General features: G+C 52.7%; 1 protein-coding gene across 1 annotated transcript in view; it reads left to right on the top strand.

Moving 5' to 3' along the window:
- PEPD (peptidase D) overlaps positions 1–21,767 on the top strand; it is a 110,951-nt gene that overhangs the window by 42,019 nt on the left and 47,165 nt on the right. The window contains exons 8-9 of the mRNA XM_027044898.2: positions 330–405; positions 1,340–1,386. Coding sequence (XP_026900699.2) covers positions 330–405; positions 1,340–1,386 — 123 coding nt within the window. The remainder of the gene's footprint in view (positions 1–329; positions 406–1,339; positions 1,387–21,767) is intronic.

Raw genomic sequence — 21,767 nt, 5'->3', positions numbered from 1 at the left:
TAGGGCGTGTCTGGCTATAGAATCTGGGCCTCTTCCACCACCCACGGTGGGTTCTAGATCTTGAAACTGGAAACAGCCTGCACGCCCAAGGCTGGCATTAAATCAGGATAGGCGGTACTTAGCGCAGCATATCTGTCCTGGGCCTTGGCGGCCCATCTGCAGCCTGGCTGGGCGTGAGCCGGCCCTGTGGTCCTTCCCAGGCTGTGCAAGGTGTGACGGGCCCCGAGGTCTCCCTGGCAGGGGTGCGTGGGGTGGAGGCGGTGGTGGAGGGGCTCGTTCAGCCAGCCCCTGCTGGGAGTCACTGACCTGCTGCTTTGTTCTCTCTGAAGCCGGGTCTTTAAAACGGACATGGAGCTGGAGGTTTTGCGTTACACCAACAGAATCTCCAGTGAGGCCCACCGGGAGGTAAGTTGGGCACAGGCTCGTTGGGGTGCTGGTAGCTGGGGTGGGTGAGTGGTGTTGCTCTGAGCGGGGCAGGAGGGCCCCATTGGGATGGGTGGTCTTGGGGAGCTTTAGTCCCAAGTGCCCCATGAACAGGCAGCAGGTGTCCCTTCCAGCAGAGACTCGTGATGGCTCTTCTCTCTTCCCCCGTGGGGGCAGGGACAACAGAGGCTCTGCCCCTCTTCCTCACCTTAAGGCACCCACCCTCAGGGCATCTCCCAGCCACAAGTCTCCCACTTCCAAGAGGGCAGGGCTCTCCTTCCCAGCACTCCGGCAGGTTCCAGCTGCTTTTCAAGACTCTCGTCCTCACCCATGATTCAAGCACATGGATTACTGTCCTCCGTTTTCCAAAAACTGTCCTCCTTCCCAAACCTTCCCACTTTACCTGAGGAGCCAGAGCAAGTAAGGAGGCGCATTTTTTGCAGGACGGTCAGGGTGACGGGTGGCCTGGTGCCTGCTTAGTGGTGGTCGTGGCTTTGTGTGTTTGTGAGCCACAGCCTCTTGTATGCGTTTCATTTTCTGCACATTCTATGACGGCTAAACAAAGGAAACCTTTTAGGACGGTCACTGTCGCTCTCTGAGCATCAAGTATTCACCAGGCATCTGGATTAAATCTTTGCTGCCCTCGGTCTGCCGCTGCCTGTGCTGTAGAGCTGGGTGCTGGATGCCCACTGGCTTCCAAATGGAAGTGCTCCAGAGTGGTTTAAATAAACTGTGCGGCTTTTGGAGCTTTAAAAAAGTTCTAATTTGTTACATCTCTGCACCACTGTGTGCACATATCCCTCTTTTTTTTTTTTTCAAAGAAGAGATTCTTTTGAAAAAGTGCTATACATTATTTATAAGGCAGTGTTACTTATCTCCTTAATACAAATGTCTTTGCTTAATATCCATCCTCCAGGTAATGAAGGCTGTAAAAGTGGGAATGAAAGAATATGAGATGGAAAGGTAAGCTGCCGTGTTTCTCTGGGTAAAGATTAAAATGTAAAAAACAGTAATTTATGTTCCCTGAGCAAGTAACAGATGAGGCGCCGCAGCCCCGCGCACAGATTGAGTGGGGATCGTGAGCAGGGCTTTGGCATCGTGGGCAGAGGATTTGTCTTCCGACTGTGGCCACCTCCCCGGCTCTCGGCGGAGTGTTTGATGGTAATGGTCTCTGATTACTTTTCAGGATGGTTTAGTGCCCCATCATTCCACTCTTGGACTTTGTTTCTGCAATTTGCAGGAAACTTTACCAAATAGCTGCTATTGTGACTCTGAAAGCCGCTAGTAAAGAAAGCTTGCCATTTTTATGTGTAAACACTGCCATTATGTCTGCTGTGCTTGGATGACTGGGTCGAGGAATGGTTAAGTGGCTCGTAAAGCATTCTGGAGAACTCCATTGACCTTGGGCTCCAATTAGGCTATAGCGCCCCACTGGAGCGCTTCCCGGGGCTGCCCAGCATGAGGGGTGTGGCCTGGCCAGCGCCTCAGCCCCTCTCCAAGACCCAGGGGTCAGCAGGTTGCTGCCCATGGCATGAGGAAGCCCTTGGGTCAGACCCAAACTGCTCCTGTGGCTCTCCTCCCACCCAGGTCCTGGGGCAGGAGGCCCCCAGTCCCGGGTCTCCCGCCGGTGACAGTACCGTCTAGAAGCTCCACTGGGGAGAGGACACCCTCTGTGATATAATAAGAAACACATATTTGGTCTCTGCCCCCATCTCCTGGCACAGAGCTTCTAGAACCCTTGGAATTCTTGAATTATTCATAATAAGCCCCTTTCAAGGGCACCTGAGTTTATGCTAATATGGTGACTTGTGGAAGGTGGGCGCTGGTTGCTGGAGGAACCACTGCTGAGATTAGGGGGTTGGAACTTGCAGCCCCCCCTCAAACTCCAGGGAGGGGGAGAGCGGCTGGAGGTGGACTTCTGACCAGTGATTTACTCAGTCGTGCCTGCAGAAGGGAACGTGCATAGAAACCTTACACAGTGGGGTTGGTGGACATGTGGGGGGGTGCTGGAAGGGTGGCGACCTGGAGGGGGCATGGAAGCTCCTTGCCCCTCCCCCATACTTTGCTCTGTGCCTCCCTCTTCTGTTTGGCTCTTCTTGAGTCGTATCCTTTCTAATAAAGTGGTAATAGTAAGTAAAACACTTTCCTGGGTTCTGTGAGCCATTCTAGCAAATTATCAAACCCAAGGGAGGGGGTCACAGAAACCCCCAGTTTATAGCCAGTCAGCCAGAAGTACCAGAGGCCTGGACTTGCGATTGGTGTCTGGAGTGGGGGCAGGCTTGTGGGACTGGGAGGTCTGTACTCACTCTGGCCGTTCATGTCAGAACTAAATTGTAGGACGTCCATTTGGTGACCACAGAGAATTGGAAGATTGCTCGGTGTCACTCACATTTGGTGTCAGAAGTGTACGTACAGAAAAGAGTTTCACCTTTATGCTGCCCGCCCCCTGGTGGGGTGCCCCTTGTACGGGTTTGGTACTGTCACCCCTTCCCCACTTTGCTGAGTCCCCCCGGGTGCTCTCGGGGCCTGCTGTGCCTCCACGTCCCTCTCTCAGCCTTTCTGGCCTGCCTGCTTTGTCAGTGTGGGGTGAGACTGAAGTGCAGACAGAATCAGCAGTGGACGCTGTGGGCATTTCTGTTCACCTCATGTGGCTTGGGGATCAGCATCTTTTTCAAAGTCTAACCCTGAAAGGAGTCCAGAACAGAGGGCCTCTGTGTTTCTCTCCTCTTACCCCGAGTAGTGAGAGGTTAACATGGCCTTGAGGGCCCTTGTTGCTGTGCAGTCCCAGGAGGGGGCATGGAACAAGTGCTTCATCAAGGACCCAGCTCTGTCACGCTGGAGGAGGACAGGGACAGGCACGCAGAGCTGTCCCAGCTTTTGCCTCCACGGGGTCTGCTGCAGTGCGGTATCTGCTCTGGTAGTCCCGCGGCTCCTGCCCCCCGCCAGGATCAGGGCCAGGAGGGGTTCTACAGGGCTACCTGGGAGGTAGGCCGGGCAGCGGTCCCCCAGATTGGCACTGCCCCACAAATCTGTTCCCCGCTGAATCGGCCCATAGCTGATGCCTCAAATAAAAATAACCCAGAAATCAGAGCAGGACTAGCTTGCCCCAGGGTGGAGCCCTAACGTCTTCTGTGCGGTGGCAGCCCCGTGTCCTAAGCTGCCGGAAGTCCAGCTCCAAAGCTGGCTCCTGGGAGGGACATGAGCTGCCCTCCCACCCACTGTCCAGAGCCTGAGGCCGCTGCAGCCCAGGTGGGCCTGTGTGTGAGCTCTGGCCAGCGGCCCTCGGAATGCTTCCCCCAGCTCCTTGCTCCCCGACCCAAGGCAGTGCAGGGTTTTTTTTCTCTTTTCATGAGAAAGTTCAGAAATCCACCACCCTATGCAAAAAGAGAAAAGAATAATATAATGAGCCTGAAAGTCCCCAGCAGAGTTTGTGTTTCCTTTTGTTTTGCTATAGTTATATTTAAAACCAACCCCCACGGGGCACCTGGGTGGCTCAGTCAGTTAAGCGTTCCACTTCGGCTCAGGTCATGATCTCATGGTTTGTGGGTTTGAGCCCCGCGTCAGGCTCTGTGCTGACAGATTGGAGCCTGGAGCCTGCTTCGGATTCTGTGTCTCCCTGTCTCTCTGCCCCTCCCCCCCACCAAATATAAATAGACATTAAAAAAAGTTAAAACCAACTCCAGACATGATGTCATTTCACCTGTACATACAGCAGTAGGTGTCTCAGCTGATGAGGGTTTTTTTCCCTTTATGTAACCACCACATCATTACCACATCTAACCAAATTAACAGTAATTCCTTAATCTTACTAATACCTAGTCCACGCTGGTCTGTTTGCATCAAGATCCGGAGTCTCCACGTTGAGTTTGGCTGTTCTTTGAAGGGATCTTGGTTAAGCTGAGCTCTGGGGACACCATGCCTTCGTCTTCAAACTGCTCAGTGCCCCCGCCCTCCAGTCCCTTGGCCCCACGGCCGCCTCCTCTGTGGATCAGAAACATGAGCCTGAAGCTCACAGCAGAGCAGCTGTCCTGAGGATGCCAAGTGGCATTAATTCAGCTTGACTGGATGCACCAGGTGTGCATGCTATCGTGCACCTACTGTATGCCTTGCACACACTACGGCTGGCTGCAGGAGGTGCACATGGGAAGCTGAAAACAGGGACGTTCCTGGGGCACAGCACTGGGGGATTGGGACTGTGCTGGGGAAAAGCTGAGGCAGAGAAGATGAGAACCAGGCGGAATCTGTTCCTGAAGGACAGGTGAGCAGGGTGACCTTTGGGGGCTGAGGGTGTCACCCCCGAGGGCAGTGGGAAGATGGTTGTCATTGTTAACCTTTGGGATGTCCCAGGCCAGATTTGAGGAGGCCAGGGCCAGCTGAAGCCCCTGGGGACACGTGCTGTGGTGAGATGGGCTGACTTCTCTCTGCCTCAAGCTTCCTCCCCACAGGCACGTTTCTCTGTCATTGCCCGGGTGACTCTGTGACACAGTTTTGTGGTTGGTGTCCTTGGGAGGCTGGAGGCTTCTTGAAGTCCTGTCTCCTTTATCCCCAGTGTCTGTCCCACAGTTGGTGTCAGGAGATATGTGTGGGTGAGTTGGATGGATGGATGGGAGAGAGAAGAAAATGTCCTGAGCTATTTTTTGCTGTCCTCTATGCCACCATGAACTTTTAGAATTCTTTTCTTAACTAGGTGGGGAGTATAAAATCCTCTCTAAAGCAGGTATTGTTTCCCCATGGGTTGTGGCCCTTTTAATGCCAGGCTGGACCGATGCCCGGGAAGGCCCAGGGAGCCCAGGTTCCTGTGCAGGCTGCTGACCCACGGGCCCAAAACAGCATCCCTGGAACCTGCTGGACATTGTGCCAGGAGCCTGACCAGCCCCACAGAGGGACACAGGGCAAGATGAGCAAGGACTCCTGTGTGTCAGAACTTGGGGGCAGGGTGGGAGCCTGCCCAGGGGATGGGGGGTTGAGACGGGCTGATTTTCTCAGAAGAGGGCAGACCATCAGGGCAGTGGTGCCCAGACTCAGGCCAAAGAGATGCTGGCCTGGAAACCCGGTCCTCATCTTTGTTTGTCTGTTTTATAATCAAAGGTTTGTTATAAAATCTTGAGGGCATGTTAAAAGAAAAAGTGAGCTGATGGCGTTTATTAGGATCCCCCTCTCCTCTGGGCTGTGCCTGTGAGTAGGGTTTTCAGAGGGAACGAACATCATTTTCTGCAGTTGAGGTATAGTAAATTGTGTTAAAGCGAGAAGACGTTAATGTGTGGGTAAATCGGGCGCCAAGGGCACCTGAGTGCAGGCCCAACCAGGCTATCCATTTTACCGCCTCATATTATTTCACGTTAGAGGCATAACCAGCTTGTAGCGGCTGGTGTGGGGCTGGCGGCAGAACCAGTTACCTGCAAACGCTAATTTAGAGCAGGCTCAATTGGCTGCATAAGCAGGTCCCGGCTCACGTTTGCCACAAGGAGATTAATAACGATGTTTTGGACAGCCTGGGACCTTAATTGAAATTATGCTTTCTCTCCAGGCTGTGATTGGGGCATTTGGGGCTCTCCCGTGACCACTTCCGTGGGGGTCGTGGGAGGGATTTAAAGGCAGAAGGTCTGTGAGGTGTGCTAGGGGACTGCATGGCTGTCCGTCCTCCTCCCCGGGCTGGGGTCCTTCTTGGCAGACGCCCCCGACCCTGCCTGGAGACCCTTGACAAGGCCTGGGTTTTCCCCTGCTGTTGTGTCCCCACAGCAGCCCACACCAGTAGCCTCCTTGGTTGCTGAAGAACTCGCTCCGCTGTGCTGGCCGCTCTGAGGTCGTCTTACCTCCCCTGCCCTCCGGCAGGACCGAGTGAGTCATGATTCTGTGCGCTCGGTGTGCCCTCTGAGTCCAGACCGGGCATGGGAGATGGGGGCCAAGCGGAAGGGTCTCCTCCCCTGACGCTGTGCGCCCGTGTGTGCACGCACACAGACATCACCCACTGACACCACACACACTCCCCACAGACCTATACACCCCCCCACACCACCCACCTATACCACGCATACATATGCCACACATACGCACACTACACGCCCCATCACTCACACCACACAGACACACGTATCACACACACAGTTACAAAGTACTGTGCACACACCCCCCACATCGTGCACCACCTTGTACACCACACCGCTCACACACCATATACACTCACACCTGCACCCACATATACACCACACACACACACACACACACACACTCTCACACACTCTCACACTCTCTCTCTCTCTCTCTCTCTCTCTCTCTCTCTCTCTCTCTCTCTCCATGTAAGCTGTGCGGTGCTGGGTCTTTCAGTTCACCCACCCCAGGGAGCAGGTTGCAGAACCCTTGCTGTGTTGTTGTAAAATAAGTCCGGTTTTTTTTTCTTCTTTTGAGGACTAGAACGCTTAACTGCAGTGAGGATAATTGGAAGATGGGAGAGTTTTCAGGAAAACGCCACAACCACAAGCCTACTAACTCGCGGCGATTATGGCTGTAGAAACACAGGCAGCTGGCGCAGACAAGCTGCTTTTCCCTGTCCTGCCCCGTGACCCGAGCCCTAGGCCTCACCAGGCACAGGTGACCCCTGAGCTCATCCCTCACTCCCAACTCCCCCACAGGACCCACAGACTCCCCAGCTTCTCTGTTATATCTGCAGGGGCTGCATTTCCAGGTGTCCTGAGACTGCCAGGCTTTCTCAGATTAGCTCCCTCTTTGTCCAGCCCTCCCGGTGCACTGTAATCCCCGAAGGACCATCTCTCAGGTGCCTGGACCCGCGTGCCCCACTCTGGCTCTGGGTCTTGCCGGGGGCTCTCCGTGCTGGATGTGGTGGTCAGACATGGCCCTGTATGGCTCTGGCCGTGCCCCTTATGGGTCGTGCAGAGGATCCAGGTTTCACTGGTGATGGATGTTACCAGGAAGCCCGTATTCTCCTCCTTCTTGGAGGCTCTGGAGATGTATAGCTTTCAGTCCCCTGGGAGTGGTCTGACCTAATGTGGTCTCCCTCTAGGCAAGCCTGGGTGTCAGTAAGGCCACCCTCCGTTTAATTTCCTCCATGAAGGTGCTAGAGTTTTGCTCGGGGCCTTTGGGGCAGGTGTGGGTCCAGTCATCCTCTGACCCTGAGCCCCCCTGGGTGAGAACGGATGTGACAGGCCTTCTCTGTGGGCCTGGTCACTGTCGTGGGCATGTCCTGTCCCCTCCATGGCAGGCACATCCTCTGTCCACTGGCCACCTTGAGGGACGAAGCCACGGCACGGCTGGCTCATAAAGGGCCTGCTGAGACCCCAGGTCTGGGTGTGGCGGAACCCGTTCTTTGCCTTGTGTTGTGAGGCTGATGCAGGTTTCCTGCCAGCACTTCCTTGGCTGTTGGAGGCAGGCCGCACTCAGCCTACCACGAGAGGGGTCAGGAAACCCCCATCTGTTTGGTACACCCTTCAGGAAGGCAGCCCACGAAACTGCACCCAGCTGGCTGTACCTCAGTGAGCTGAGCAAGCCCTTTCTAAGAGGCAGGCCCACCTTGGGGAGACAATTCCTCAGTGTTCAGAACAGGCTTTGCCTCATCCTGGGCCATCCCGTACTGGGCAGGGCAGGTCCCGCGTGCTCACCAGCCTTCTATGTCCGCACGACCAGACATGAGGGAGGGGAGTAGCTCTCTCTGTGAGGTTCAGCAGACCCCGTGTCTGAAAGTGTAGCTGGGACCTTGGTGGTGGAGGGGCTGTGGGCCTCTGAGGCTTAAAGCAAAGTAGTGCGTTTTGCCCACAAGAGTAACTGGAAAATGGGTGCATTTAGGGTGCAAACAGGTCTGGTATTCGGCCGCAAAATGTGGACAAAGAACCAGAGACAAAGGCTTCCTGCAAATAAGCAGCCTGGTTGATGCAGCCCTAGTTAGAGCTTTTGGGGACAAAGCCAATAGAAATAGGCATTCACTCTTCAAATGCTCGGGAAATTGCCCCCTGAGAATCCTGGTAAGTAGCAGCGGTGCCCGCAGGCATCTGTATGGATTTTCCTGTAGTATTTCACCATTGAACCCGATTCTGACCGTTGACTTCTCATAAATAGATATCATCAGCTTAAGGAAGTAGTATTTTCTTCCTGACTTATGAGAAGATTTTATCAGGAAAAGATGTTGCATTTTGTCAGATGCCTTTTTGGCGTCTCCCTTGGCCTTTTTGTGTGTATGTGTTTCGAGGAATTGATAAACTTTTAATTTTATGATAGTTTTGGATCACAGAAAAGTTACAAGTATATTAGCTAGTTCAGGCATACCCCATACCCATTTCCCCGTCGTTAAACATGATTGGCACATTCGTCACAGCTCGTGGACAACGTTGACACATTATTACTATCTGAAGTCCACACTTTATTCCGTTTTCCTTACCTTTTACCTGATACTCCTTTCCTGTTCCAGGATCCCACCCAGGACACCCACTGTCTTTGGTTGTCCGGTCTCCTTAGGCTCCTCTTGGCTGTGACAGTTTCCCAGATGCCCTTAACTTATGATGACCTTGACAATTTTGAGGCATGCTGGTCAGATACTTTGTACAAGATCCTTCAGTTTTCGTTTTTCTGATGTCTTTCTCAGGGTTACACTGGGGTCATGGGTCATTGGGAGGAAGACCACAGAAGCAGAGTGCCTCTTGGCATCGTGTCGTATCAGGGCTCCGTGCTGTCAACCTCGCTTATCCCTGGTGTTGACCTCCCTCACCTAACAGGCAGCGTTTGTCAAGTTTCTCCACCATAAGCTTCTCTTTCCCCCCTCCCGTACCGCGTTGTGCTCTGTCCTCTTGGTTTGGAAGCGTCTACATATGCTGTCTGTAATTCTTCTGTGTAGGGATTTGTCTCTTCTTCTCCGTTTATGTATTTGCTGAATCACTCATTTATGGACTATTTTCTATCTATATGGATTCATAGCTGATTATTTTCTACTTTGAGTTAGAATCTGGTGTTATTTATTTTCTTGCTCAAATCATTCTAGCTTTGGGCATCGGGGGCTCTTTCAGTTAGGCTCCTGTGTCCCTCTGACATCACCCACCCCCGGTCAGTTTGCTTTCTGAGCTCTGTCTTACTTTCTGGCTCGGCAGGATGCTCCAGGCTCATTTTGTGTGTTCCCCACTCCAGGCCTAGAATCAGCCATTTCTCCGAGGAGCCGCAGTTCCTTTTATCGGAGCGGGGCATGAGACGCCGGGATCGGGCACTAGGTGTACCTTAGGTGGATTTTCTGCGGGGACCTCCTGGTGGGGAGCTAGTGTGGCGTCTGTGTCACGCACTGCTTCGTCACGGCGGATTTCTGCTGTAACAAGCCGCATGACTGAGATGGGGAGGCAGTAAAGAGTGGTGGTTAGAGCACGGCCTCCGGAGACTGGTGCGCCCCGCATCTGAATACCAGTTCTGCCACTCATTGTGCCTCAGTTTCCTCATCTGGGAACAAGGTAATAAGCGTTTCATAGGATGATTCGGAGGACCCAGTGAATCATTATGTGGACAGTATGTAGAGCAGGCCTGGCATCTAGTCCTCATCACCAGGACTGTTTTGTTGTTAACTCTTTTACTATAAAGGCTCAAAGTAGAGGATCGAGCTACACATTTTTTTTTTTTGTTTAACTCCCTTTGCCATATTTTGAGAACAGGGTTTTTGAGATTGTGATTTGGGAAGTTCTTCACATTTTTCTGTTTTCTAGAACAGTTTAGAAAGCAGAGGGGCTTTGCAACAACATGGATAGAGTTGGAGAGTATTATGCTAAGTGAAATAAGTCAGTCAGGGAAAGACAAAAACCATATGATTTCACCCCTGTGGAATTTAAGAAGCAAAGCAAGCAAACAAAGGGAAAAGAGAGAGCGAGAGAGAAACCAAGAGACTCTTAACTATAGAGAAGAAACTGATGGTTCCAGAGGGGGATGAAATAGATGATGGAGATTAAGGAGTACGCTTGTGGTGACGAGGACTGAGGCATGTATAGGACTGTTGAATCACTTTATTGTACGCCTGAAACTCATATAATATTGTATGCTGTCTGTATTGGAATTAAAATTAAAATTAAAGAAAAAGAAGGCAAAGAGGCATGTCTATTCCTTGAACGTTTAAAGAAATCCTTCGATACTATCAGAACTTATTGTTTCTTGGGGGGAGGATTTCTTGGACAACTTTTTCAGGTTTTCCTAAGGCATTGTTTCAGTCTGACTTTATCCTTTATTCCTCTTAGAGTTCATATAGTACATTTTCCTGGAAGGGTGTTTTTCTTTTTTATCATTTTCTTTGTTTGTTTGTTTGTTTCTTTCTTTCTTTCTTTCAAACTTATTTTAAGAAAGAATAAATGGGGAAGGGGCAGAGAGAGAGGGACAGAGAATCTGAAGTGAGCTCTGTGCTGACAGCAGAGTCCAATGTGGGGCTTGACCCACGAACCGTGAGATCATGACCTGAGCTGAAGTCAGATGCTTAACTGACTGAGCCACCCTGGCGCCCCATCTTTTATTTATTTATTTTTAATTTATTTTTGAGAGTAAGAGAGACAGAGCATGAGTCAGGGAGGGGCAGAGAGAGAGAAAGAGAGAGAGAGACACAGAATCCTAAGCAGGTTCCAGGCTCCGAGCTGTCAGCACAGAGCCCGATGCAGGGCTCAAACCCACGAACTGCGAGATTGTGACCTGAGCTGAAGTCGGACGTTTAACCGACTGAGCCGCCCAGGCGCCCCTTATCTATTTTTCTAAATTGAAGTATAGTTGACATGTAATATTAAACTAGTTCTTGGAACGTTTTTATTCTCATCAAGAATTTTGAACTTATTAGAACCGGGTTATTTTATTATGTTAAATGTGAAAACCTGCTCTGTGTCTGTTAGTTACATTTCCTTTCCTGTTTCTGACTGTCTGCTCTTTCTGTATGGGGAAGCTTTGTGTGGCCACTTTGATGGTATCTTCATACAATCAGCTTCCAGATGTAATTATCAGCTCCACTGCTGATCTGCCTCCTAGATCCCCAGTTTTATGCTTGTTCCTTTCTCCTCCTTCCTGACCTCGTTATGAACATCTGTCTTTAAACTTCTTCAGTTGAAACTTCATTTTTTTCCAATCTTCTTCTTGTTGAGTAATAAATGAATTTTGGCTCATATATTTTTGAATGCTGCCTTTACCATATCCTAAGAAGTTTTAGCTGATTTGATTTTTGACCTAAGAAATGGACTAAGAGCATTTCTTCTCATTTCCAGATAGATGTGGTTGGTTAATTTTCTTGGTTAACTTTTGGTTACTGGTTTCCACTGGAGTTAGAAAATGTAGGGGCACCTGGGTGGCTCAGTCGGTTAAGCATCCGGCTTAAGCTCAGGTCATGATCTCACGGTTAGTGGGTTCAAGCCCCATATCAGGCTCTGCACTGACAGCTCAGAGCCTGGAGCCTGCTTCGGATTCGATGTCTCCTTCTCTCTCTGCCCCTCCCCCACTCGCACTCTCTCTTTCCATCTCTTGAAAACAAATAAATGTTAAAAAATTAAGAAAAAAAAGTGTAGTCTATGTAAATTTTATTTTCCTTAATTTTGAGATTTTTCTTTGTGACCTGTTTAAAATTATTTTTGTCAGTATTTTGTGGGATAAAATCAAACATTAAACATTTATTGGAAAATGTTAATTTTTTATTTTTAGAGTACATGCTTTGATGTATTGTTTCTTATCTTATTCCAGTTTCCTGCCTTGTCCCTTAATTTTGTACATTTTCTCTAGGATTAAGAGAGGTGGTTTTATGAATTCCTCTGTGGTTCTTAACAGATTTTTGTGTTTTATTCATTCCCATGGTTGTTATGTTTTTTATTTTGTATTTTACCTTTGTACAGCTTCGAGGAACCCCTGTTGACCTAATTAATCTTTTTTGTCTTGAATTTGACTTTATCTGCTACTGGTTTTGATATTAAGTGTGTGTGTGTGTGTGTGTGTGTGTGTGCACGCGCGCGTGTGTGTGTGGGTGGGTGGGTGTGTGTGTGTGTGTGTGTTTGCATTTTCCTGGTGTATCTTTGCTTACTCTTGCTTTTAACTTTCTCAGCTGCAGTTTTTGTGTTCCAGATGGAGGGCCCTAGGTGTTAGGAGAGCCATTTGCATCCGTCTTGATGACCAGAAGGTTTCCTCTCTCATGCGCTTTGGTGCTTTCTGGCTCTGTACCACCTTTCAGGATTTTAAATTTTTTTGTCATTCTGGAAAGTTGCTGAAGTTTTCTTTGTTCTACACATTCCACTTTTGGTGTAGAGTTACTTTTAAATTAAGAAGAAAGGCCCTGTGTTTCTCTATAGTCTCTACCTCTGTGAAAAATATCGATTCTTCACTTTGAAAAATGAGACATTCAGCATGGTTTTACTCTTTATCCTCCCCCACCACCTCTGCCTTCCAGTTTTTTACTATCTGACTTCTCTTTCCAGCAGTTATTTTCAACATTTGTGTTGTTTTATAATCATGTTTGTAACAGTTCAGAATTAGCACTGTCTCACTGAATCCAGTGTGGACCCCTGTTTTGTACCATGTTTTTCCTTTCCTTGAATGCTTTCGCTTTGACCTTGCACATCGGAGAGTTTTTCTGCTGCCTCCTCTGTGAAGGATGGTTTCACTGGGTATTGAATCTTCATTCCATGAAACCATACCCTCCATTGTTGCCAGAGATCTTAGGCAAATCATCTTCTTTCTCCTTTCTAGGGAACTTTGTAATTTTCTTGCCTTGATGCTTATAGGAGTCTTTCTTTATTCTGAGGGTGACAGGATTTCCCAAGGATTGGTGCTATTTCTTGGTGCTGGTCTGGGCTCCAGCCGTACTTAGGGTGTCAGAATCCCACCAGCCTTGCCAGCTGGCCTGAAGGCCCAGGCAAAGGCGTCCCCTTGAGAAGAGGTGTGAGCTCTTTGCGTTAGCATACAGTTCTGCAGCCAGTGGTCAGCAAGGGTCTTGGGGGGTACGGAGGGCCACACGGTTCAAGGGTCGAGACATAGATCAGGTGTGTTCTGACTTAGGCCAGTGGCTGGTAGAGCATCATACATCACACACAGACCAGACGGGGTAGAGGACACAGCAGGTTGACTGTGATCTAGGTGATAGGTCCTGTGATGTCAGCAACAGCCCTGTGGAGTCAGGAGCAGCTTGGCCACAAGCGAGGCTGGTCTGTCCATGCAGGACAGGCCAGCAGTGGTGGCTGTTTGCACACTCAAGTGGGAATATCATGCCTGTGTGTTTCCTGTTATCTCCCTGGTCACTCCCCAGGGGCATTTATCCTCTTGGGTCACATTATCCGAGACCTGGGATACTATTATTTATCATGTCACTCTGACAGACGTCACTCCCCAGTTTCTCTGTGGCTTCCTTCTCAGTTACAGAAGCTAATGTGGTGACCTGTCTGGGGGCCAGAAGCCATGCAGACAGGATTAGAGTTGTCCCTGTGAGCCTAGGATCTGGTTCTTTTTCTTTTTTTTTTAATGTTTGTTCATTTATTTTGAGAGAGAGAAAACATGAGGGGTGGGGGCAGAGAGGAAAGAAAGAAACCCAAGCAGGCTCCATGCTCAGCACGGTGCCCGACATGGAGCTCAATCCCACGACCCTGGGATCATGACCTGAGCCGAAATCAAGAGTGTGATGCTTAACCAACTGAGCCACCCAGGCGCCCCAAGATCTGGTTCTTTAATCTGAACAATGAAACCTTTCCTCACTTCAGGATCTTCCTTTTAAATTCCTGCTCTGCATGGGGTCCCCTGGATGCCTCCTCTGGCCCTTATCTTTTCTGTCATGATTCCCACTTCTGCACCAGTAGAAAGTTCTCCTGCTTCTCTTCCCATTCACTTATGGTAACCGCCATATACCGGCTCTACTGCTCACTAATTATCCTTGTTTATGACTTGGCTACCACGACTTTGGTCTGGCTGTAGCAATGCTGAGCCTTCTCTTGGTGGCGGTAGGAGACCTCTTCTTCTCTGTAGCGGATCATTGAGTTGGCTGAGTTGGCTTTGGCCACACCCCATTAGCTGGCCTGCTTTCCCCTCTGGGGCCCATGTGAGACTTGCCTGTAGCTCCCGTGGGCTTCTAGAAGCTTCTGTCAGGTTAGGGTCCTGGTGGGAAGACCCTGGGTGTCCCCACTTCTCACTCCCAAGGAGGAATTTTCTAGCAAGACAAAGGCCAGAGTTTGTAAACTGGTAGCCTCTGGGCTAGACTCTAGGACATAGGTGGCTTTCCTTGGGCTCACACAGTGGGGTTTTTGGGTTTGTTCTGGTTGTTTAACCTCAATAATGAAAACTCAGGAGACTTTTCTGGCTTTTCCTAGAAATTGAAATGGATGGTAACCTTGGGCTGAAGTTCCCAAGGAGTAGCAACCCAGTGGGCACTGAGTAGCTACAGGCACCCACCACAGACCCCACCCCACCCTGTCACTCCCCACTCCCCCCAGCGCCAGGCGGCCCTCTTCCATCACCCTTTTCATCACTTTGAGGCCGCAGCTGCTTTCAGAGTCAAGAAAGATTTCTCATACCAACGTCTCTATCAAAAGCAGGAAAAATAAGAGCCAAAGGGTCATGTATTTTAAGAAAAATGGGAGAGCTGTAGGGGGGAAAAAAGACTGTTTCTCATGTTTCGTGTGTAAATTTCTGGTTGGCTTCAGTCTTTTACAGGTTACCTGCCAGGTGCCCCCAGGCCTCACCCCCACCCCGGAAGAGCCTTTCTTTCCCTGCACCCCCTGAAGGAGCCCAGTGGCAGGCAGGAGGGGTGGGGATGCGGCCTGTGGACCCGTGTCCATCGGGGAGGGGGAGTAGTCCTGTTCAGTTCTGACCACCAGAGAGCAGGGCTCCCAAGTCCCAGGAGCGTCAGCGCAGAGCTGTCCAGTAGGAGCCTTTGTCCGGGTGTCGCGCCCAGAGTAGGCAGACAGTTGTGATCATATGGTGAGGTTTGGTGCCGGTCTTTAGAAAATTCTCATCCAGGCCTATTACATGCTGGTGCAGAAAGATGCTCCCTGTGGGAGCAATTATTCTGGGCTGGGAGTTTTCCCCTCCTAACTCAGAATTCTGTAGATGTCATGAAGGGTTGAATCCAGGAACTCAGAAAGCCCGTTTCCCTATCTGCCAGCAGGCATGTCTGCTCTTGAAACCTGGAGGTAGTTTTTGATGAAACCACAGAGAGGGATTTTCCACTTAGAGGCCCCAATGACAGGCTCTAGGTGCTGGGTTCTCTGTGAAGCCGGGCTCATGTCCCACACAAGTCGCCCAGGGTCCCCAGCCCCGGGCCAGACCGGTTGCTGGCCTGCGTCGCGGCTCCCCTTGGTCTCTGGTGTGCAGGCTAGATGGTGCGTGCAGTCAGTGCGAGCCTTCCGGCTTCCTCCAGTGGTCACCGAAGTCCAGGCTGCCGTCCTCGCCCCGGCTGCCTCCACTTGCGGCCGCCCCAGAGGAGGGTGTGGGGTCGGGGTGGCCAGTCAGAGGGGCTGGGGCAGCTCTGCCCCACTCTACTGCTGTTCTCCTCAGCCCTCGCCGATGCGGGACCCCACACGTGGTACTTGGGTCCAGGAGAGATGCAGGCGTCTGCAAGCCAGGCCGCTGATGGCTGCTGGTGGTGGCAGGCCAGGGGGTCTGGGCTTCCACGTTGTCACCGTGGAACATCGCAGGCTCCTCCCGGGCCTCTGGCGCTGCCGTGCTCCAAGGTCTTCTCCTGCTCCCCGCTCCTCCGAGTGGAATGAGATGGCAGCCACTGCCCTTGGGCGAGACCCCAGCCGTGAGGGCTGGCTTCTCCCAGCTCCGGCACCACTCCTCACAGGCCCAGCCGGCCGCGTTCATGTTTATTCTACGGTTTTGTTAGAAAAGACGGTGCTCTGGTGGCGCAGCACAAGCGCCCGCACCTCCCCCGCCCCCTCTGCTCTTGCGTTGTGCCTTCCCCTGGGGCCGCCCTCTGTGAGTGTGCCACACACCCTCACGTGTGACAGTACTTTGGCTCCCCTGTTCGTGAGTGGTGGTTGTTGACCTGTGTCTGGGCCTGGGCTGGGGCTGCCCCCATTTCATGACCTTCAGGAACAGCACTGTGGGCTGCCTGGGCGGGTCTTCCAGGTTTCCTGGCAAGATCCAGGTGCACTGCCCTCCAGCCAGGGGTGACTGGGGCTCGTTGGTGGAAGGCCCTGCCCGTCCAGCCCCCCGCCACAGCACACGCCTGGTGGCTGTTAGGGGTCTGGGCCCGGCCGGACTTGGTTTTTGCTGTGTTACTTTGTCTTGCTGTTCATCCCAGCAAGAGAAGTGGGGTTTGACTGCTCTTGCTGGAGCCGGCTGGTGGATGTAGAGACAGACACTCTGGGTGGGGGAAGCTGATGTCGGCCGAGCACCACTTGCTCTCTTGAGGGGTGAAGGAGCCCTTTTGGGGCAGGGGTTCCTTGGGAAGATGGTACCAGCTGCAGGACTGGGAAGGAGGCCCCTCCTGGATGCACAGTTTCCAGTGAGGCACTTCCTTGCTCCTACTAGCCCCAGCCAGCTAGTGAGTTCCTGGGGCCCTTGGGGACATTCTGCTCAAGGGTAGGAGGGTCTTGACCAGGGAAAGGGCAGCTGCTGCTAGCTGAAGCTGGACAAGTGTCACTGTCCCACAAGCAAAAGGACACAAGAGAGTGTCCTGGTGTCCTGGTGAGTCTGGGGCCTGGCCGCCAGCATGACCTGTCCGACACGAGTGTGGTTCGTGCCTTTCCCTCCGGCGTGGGATGTTTCCAAACAGGCTGTACGCAGTCCATATATTTTCAGCGTGAGCTGGAGTCCTGGAGTCTTTGAATCATTTGTCTTGGCAGCTCTTCTTGAAACTGAGAAAGGTGGAAATTCATCTAGGTGCTGAGAAAGGAGCCTGGAAGAAGAAAGTGTCTGGTGGCTGCCGTGATGGGTGGCATGCCTAGAGATAGTGCTGGTGGCTCAGAGATCAAACAGCTGAGAAATGGTTTCCCAGGAAGAACTCCGGGAATTCTAAGTAGGTAATGAGTAGTGACTTTCTTTTGATTTACGGCAAGACTTGGCAATCAATCTATAATGCTTTGAAGAGGCAAGAAATGAATCTCCAAGAGGTTACGGTCTGCACGCTCCGCACTGGCAGTCCTTCCTTGTGGGGCTGGGGACGGGCTGGCGGTGGGTCCACTTCACTTTTCTGCCACAGAGATCCCGGCCCCTCCTTGCAGACCACACAGCTGTGGCTGGAGCTGGCCTGAGGGAGGGGCTCCTCACATCCTCTGTCTCCCGGCCGCCTCCCCCTCCCCCTCCTCTCCCTCCTCCCCCCTCCCTCTCCCTCCTCTCCCTCCTCCCCTCTCCCTCCTCTCCCTCCTCCCCTCTCCCTCCTCTCCCTCCTCCCCTCTCCCTCCTCTCCCTCCTCCCCTCTCCCTCCTCTCCCTCCTCCCCTCTCCCTCCTCTCCCTCCTCCCCTCCTCCCCTCTCCCTCCTCTCCCTCCTCCCCTCTCCCTCCTCTCCCTCCTCCCCTCTCCCTCCTCTCCCTCCTCCCCTCTCCCTCCTCTCCCTCCTCCCCTCTCCCTCCTCTCCCTCCTCCCCTCTCCCTCCTCCCCTCCCTCCCCCTCCTCTCCCTCCTCCCCCTCCCTCCCCCTCTACCTCTCCCTCCTCCTCCCTTCCCCCTCCTCTTCTTCCTCTCCCTCCTCCTCCCCCTCTGCCTCCCCCTCCCCCTCCTCTCCCTCCTCCTCCCCTTCCCCCTCCTCTTCCTCTCCCTCCTCCTCCCCTTCCCCCTCCTCCTCCTCTCCCTCCTCCTCCCCTTCCCCCTCCTCCCCGCTCCTCCAAGGTCTTGGCTTTGACCCTGGCAGGACTCTAGTTCAGCTTTCAGGTCATGGGTGATTTCAGGCCTGGTGGTTTGTGGCCACAGCCTCCCTCCCTCTAGAGCCCATTCTCATCCCTCTGTCCCGAAGGTACCTTGTTTGCTAGGGTTGCCATTACAACGTACCATAGACGGAGGGGCTTAAACAACAGAAATTTATTTTCCTGTAGTCCTGGAGGCTAGAAGTTTCAGATCAAGGTGTCAGTAGATTTGATTTCTTCTGAGGCCTATCCCCCTGGCCAGCAGAAGGCTGCCTTCTCTTGGTGTCCTCACGTGGCCTTTCCTCCGTGGGCACATATCCTGGTGTCTCTGTGTTAATTTCCTCTTTTTATAAGGACACGAGGCAGACTGGATTAGGGCCCCACTAAAGATTTCAGTTTAACTTAATCCCCTCCTTAAAGGCCCATCTCCCAATATGGTCACATTCTGATGGAGTGGGGTTAGGACCTCCACATAAGAATTCTTGGGGACACAACTCAGCCCATACATAACTGCCTTTGCTCCCTGGAGAAATCAGGCCTGGTTTCCTGTCTGCTGGTTCATTAGGTAACTCAGCAGTACTGGCATTCTGAAGGGCTTGGGCTGGGCAGGTGGTGGGGGGCAGATTCCCAGCTGATATTCCAGAGGGGGAGACAGACAAGCAGGAGAATTACACATGGTGGGAAGTTGGAGTCCAGGAAAGAACAGGGAGCTGTCTTGGCCCAGCATGACCCTCAAGCTGAGACTGAGAGGGGGCGAGGAGCTAGCCGGCACTTGCCGGGTGGTCAGAGGGCACAGTGGGTGGGGCCAGGCAGCTAAGAGAGGAGTTGGTGGCGGGGCGAGGTCTCAGTGAGATGCCCCTCAGAGGTTTCTGTGACGGGGGAGGGACCTGACCAGCTGAAACTGTGGCTTTGGGTGGCAAGTAGACAGAGGGCAGCAGGAGGGCAGCAGGGAGGCTGCTGTGGGAGGAGAGGGCGGGTGGGGGGTGAGTTTGGAGCAGGAACTGAGGACTCACAGACGGTGGGGAGAGGGGAGAGGAGGAATGGCAGTGAGTCCCCCACTTCTGGCTTGGCTGCCTGGTGGCTTCGGGCCGTGCTGCGCAGACCCGGTTTTGCTCCCCCTGGCGCCCATTGTCTGGTTTCTGTCCTGCCTCCTGCCTCCCAGTCATATTTCCTGCCTAAAATGGCAGAGACTCTGCCTTCGGGCTGTGCTTTTATGAGGCCCTTGGATTTGGACAGGAGAGAGATCCCCCGGGCCCTGGTGCTGTACTTTCAGTCAGGGCCTAGTTGTATTTCAGTGCCCCAGCCTCCAACAAGTGTGTGTGTGGTGTGCATACCCACTAAGCACACCTCCTCACACTCCCTGCCTGGGGCCACAGGCATGTGTGTGTGTGTGTGTGTGTGCGCGCGCGCACAGGCTTGGCCCTTGGAGGTCCCCCTTGGCCCCGGGCAAGAGGCACAGGAACCAGGGCAGGCAGTAGGTGAGTCTTTTGACAACACTCAACAACTTTCCCGGGGACAGGGTACAAATCTGGGGTCGCCATCCAGGTAGAAGAGCAGGGAGGAGGCAGGGGCAGTAGTTCTGGGGTCTTAGAAGTGACACAGTGGTGACATGTGGGGACAGGAAGATGGTGATTTCCAGGAGAGGCAAGGGGAAGTTGGGGAGGAGTTCTTGGACCAGCATGTAAGACGCAAAACCCATGAGGCTGGGGCATGTCCCCTCGGTCAGACCACTTCTCTCTCACAAGCGTTTGCCATTGTCCTGAGCTCTGGGGACACAACGCAAAGGGATGGCCCTGCTTCCATGGGGTGTAGTTCCGGGGACAGCGGCAGTGGTGGCAGCATTTTCTGAGGTCTGATCACACAGTAGCCTGGTCTGGGCCCCTTGCTCTTCTCTGCTCAAGGGTAGGGACTACTGTTCAGTCCCTTCCGTGGGCCAGGAAAGTGTGGGACAAAGAGGCCAAGTCACTTGATGAGGTCATACCTTTGGCAGGCAGATGAGCCAGGATTCAAAGCCTAGCAGCTCCCACTGTAGGGCGCAGGGCACCACAGAGGCCCGGTTGTCTCGTTTGGGGGGGTGGGGGGGAGGGGAAGGGGTCTTGGTTTTTAAAACACCTGTAAAAATTAGAAAGGACAAAATGTTGATGGTCTGAATTATGGTGACATATAACCTAAAGCCAGAATCGGGGCAGAATCTGGCCACCTCGACCTAAGGTAGAAGTTTCCACCCCTGCCTAGGAAGGCGTAGGAGGCTTAGCTCACCCCTGCCCCCACCCCGGCCAGGGTCAGCCTCAGCCAGAAAGCCCAGGAGCCGTTGCCTGAGAGCCAGGTGTGGCCTTCAGAGGTTGCTGCAGCCTCTTGTCTGTGACCCTGCACAGGTAACGAGTCTGGAACAAAGCAGTTGGAGGGGTAGGCAGAGGTCACTGGCAGGGATGGACGGTGTCCCAGGAGCCCAGGCCCAGCAGGTTCCAGGCTGCAGTCAGAGCCCCAGGGCCTAGGGTGGCCTGGCACAGAGCAGGTGCTCAATAAACGTTCCTGTTCCTCCTCTGGTGGTAGGGAAGGATGGCTCCTCACTTACCCCTCGGAGGACTCAGGGTCCAAGTAGCGTCCACCCGACTGGGGCCAAAGTCATGTGTGTCAGAACAAGGTCGTGTCCCACCCCCCACCTCACCCCTGGCCGTGCACCCTTCCAGGCAGCCTCCCTTCCTGTGGATGTGGTCACTGGCCCTGGTGAACCCGACGGCCCAGTGGTTATCGGGGAATTGGATCTGTGCCCCTGCGCTGGCAGATAAGGGGCGTGTGCTGGTGTTGCAATGTGGCACGTGTGGCAATCACTCACAGGTGGCCCCAGGGCTGGCCAGGCTGACGAGCAAGAGGTGAAATGCCAGGGCATTTTTGAAGGCAGATTTACGATGCCATCTCAGGAGGTCTGGGAAAGCCAGAGCTGATCTCTGTGGGCTTGATGGAACCTGCATAAACCGGACTCATTGTCCCTACAAGACCAGGATTTTCCAAAACATTTCCAGATGTAGTTGGTGCAGCCGAACCTTGCTAGGAATTGCACCTAGGGTTGTCCAGCTCAGGGAGCTCCGATTCGATCATGCAGATGGCTTGCCTGGAGCACAGCAGAAGCTCTCTTGACTTTCTTGTAGCTCTCGGCCGAGCAGGCTGACACATGCCCTCCCCCCCCCCCCCCCCCCCCCCGCCACACACCTCTGTTCTTGGCAAGCCAGTGAGTACTGGCTCATTCCCAGCCTGCCTGTGCCAGTTCGTTGGGTTATAAAAATTTATTGGGTAACTACAGCTGCCAGGCACTGTTCTAGGAGCAGGGAGACAGAACAGAGGAAAACCTGTCTGTGAAGCTCCAGAGGGGAGATAAACAAAATAAATAAGTAAAATGTATAGCATTTTTGGTGGTAGCAAATACCAGGGAAGAATAAAACCAGGAAAGATAACAGAGGGAGTCCTGGGAGTGATTTGCGGTTTTGAGTAGGGTGGCATTGAAGGCCTTGTGTAGAGGTCCAACAAGACCTGGAGGTGCTGGGGGGCTGAGCCCTGGGGTGTCAGGAGAGGCCTGAGTGGCAGAGA

The sequence above is a fragment of the Acinonyx jubatus genome, chromosome E2 (genome assembly GCF_027475565.1).
Source record: "Acinonyx jubatus isolate Ajub_Pintada_27869175 chromosome E2, VMU_Ajub_asm_v1.0, whole genome shotgun sequence".
Lineage (NCBI taxonomy): Eukaryota > Metazoa > Chordata > Mammalia > Carnivora > Felidae > Acinonyx > Acinonyx jubatus.
Note: the sequence above shows the minus strand (reverse complement) of the source record. Positions and strands in the feature narration are given on the sequence as shown.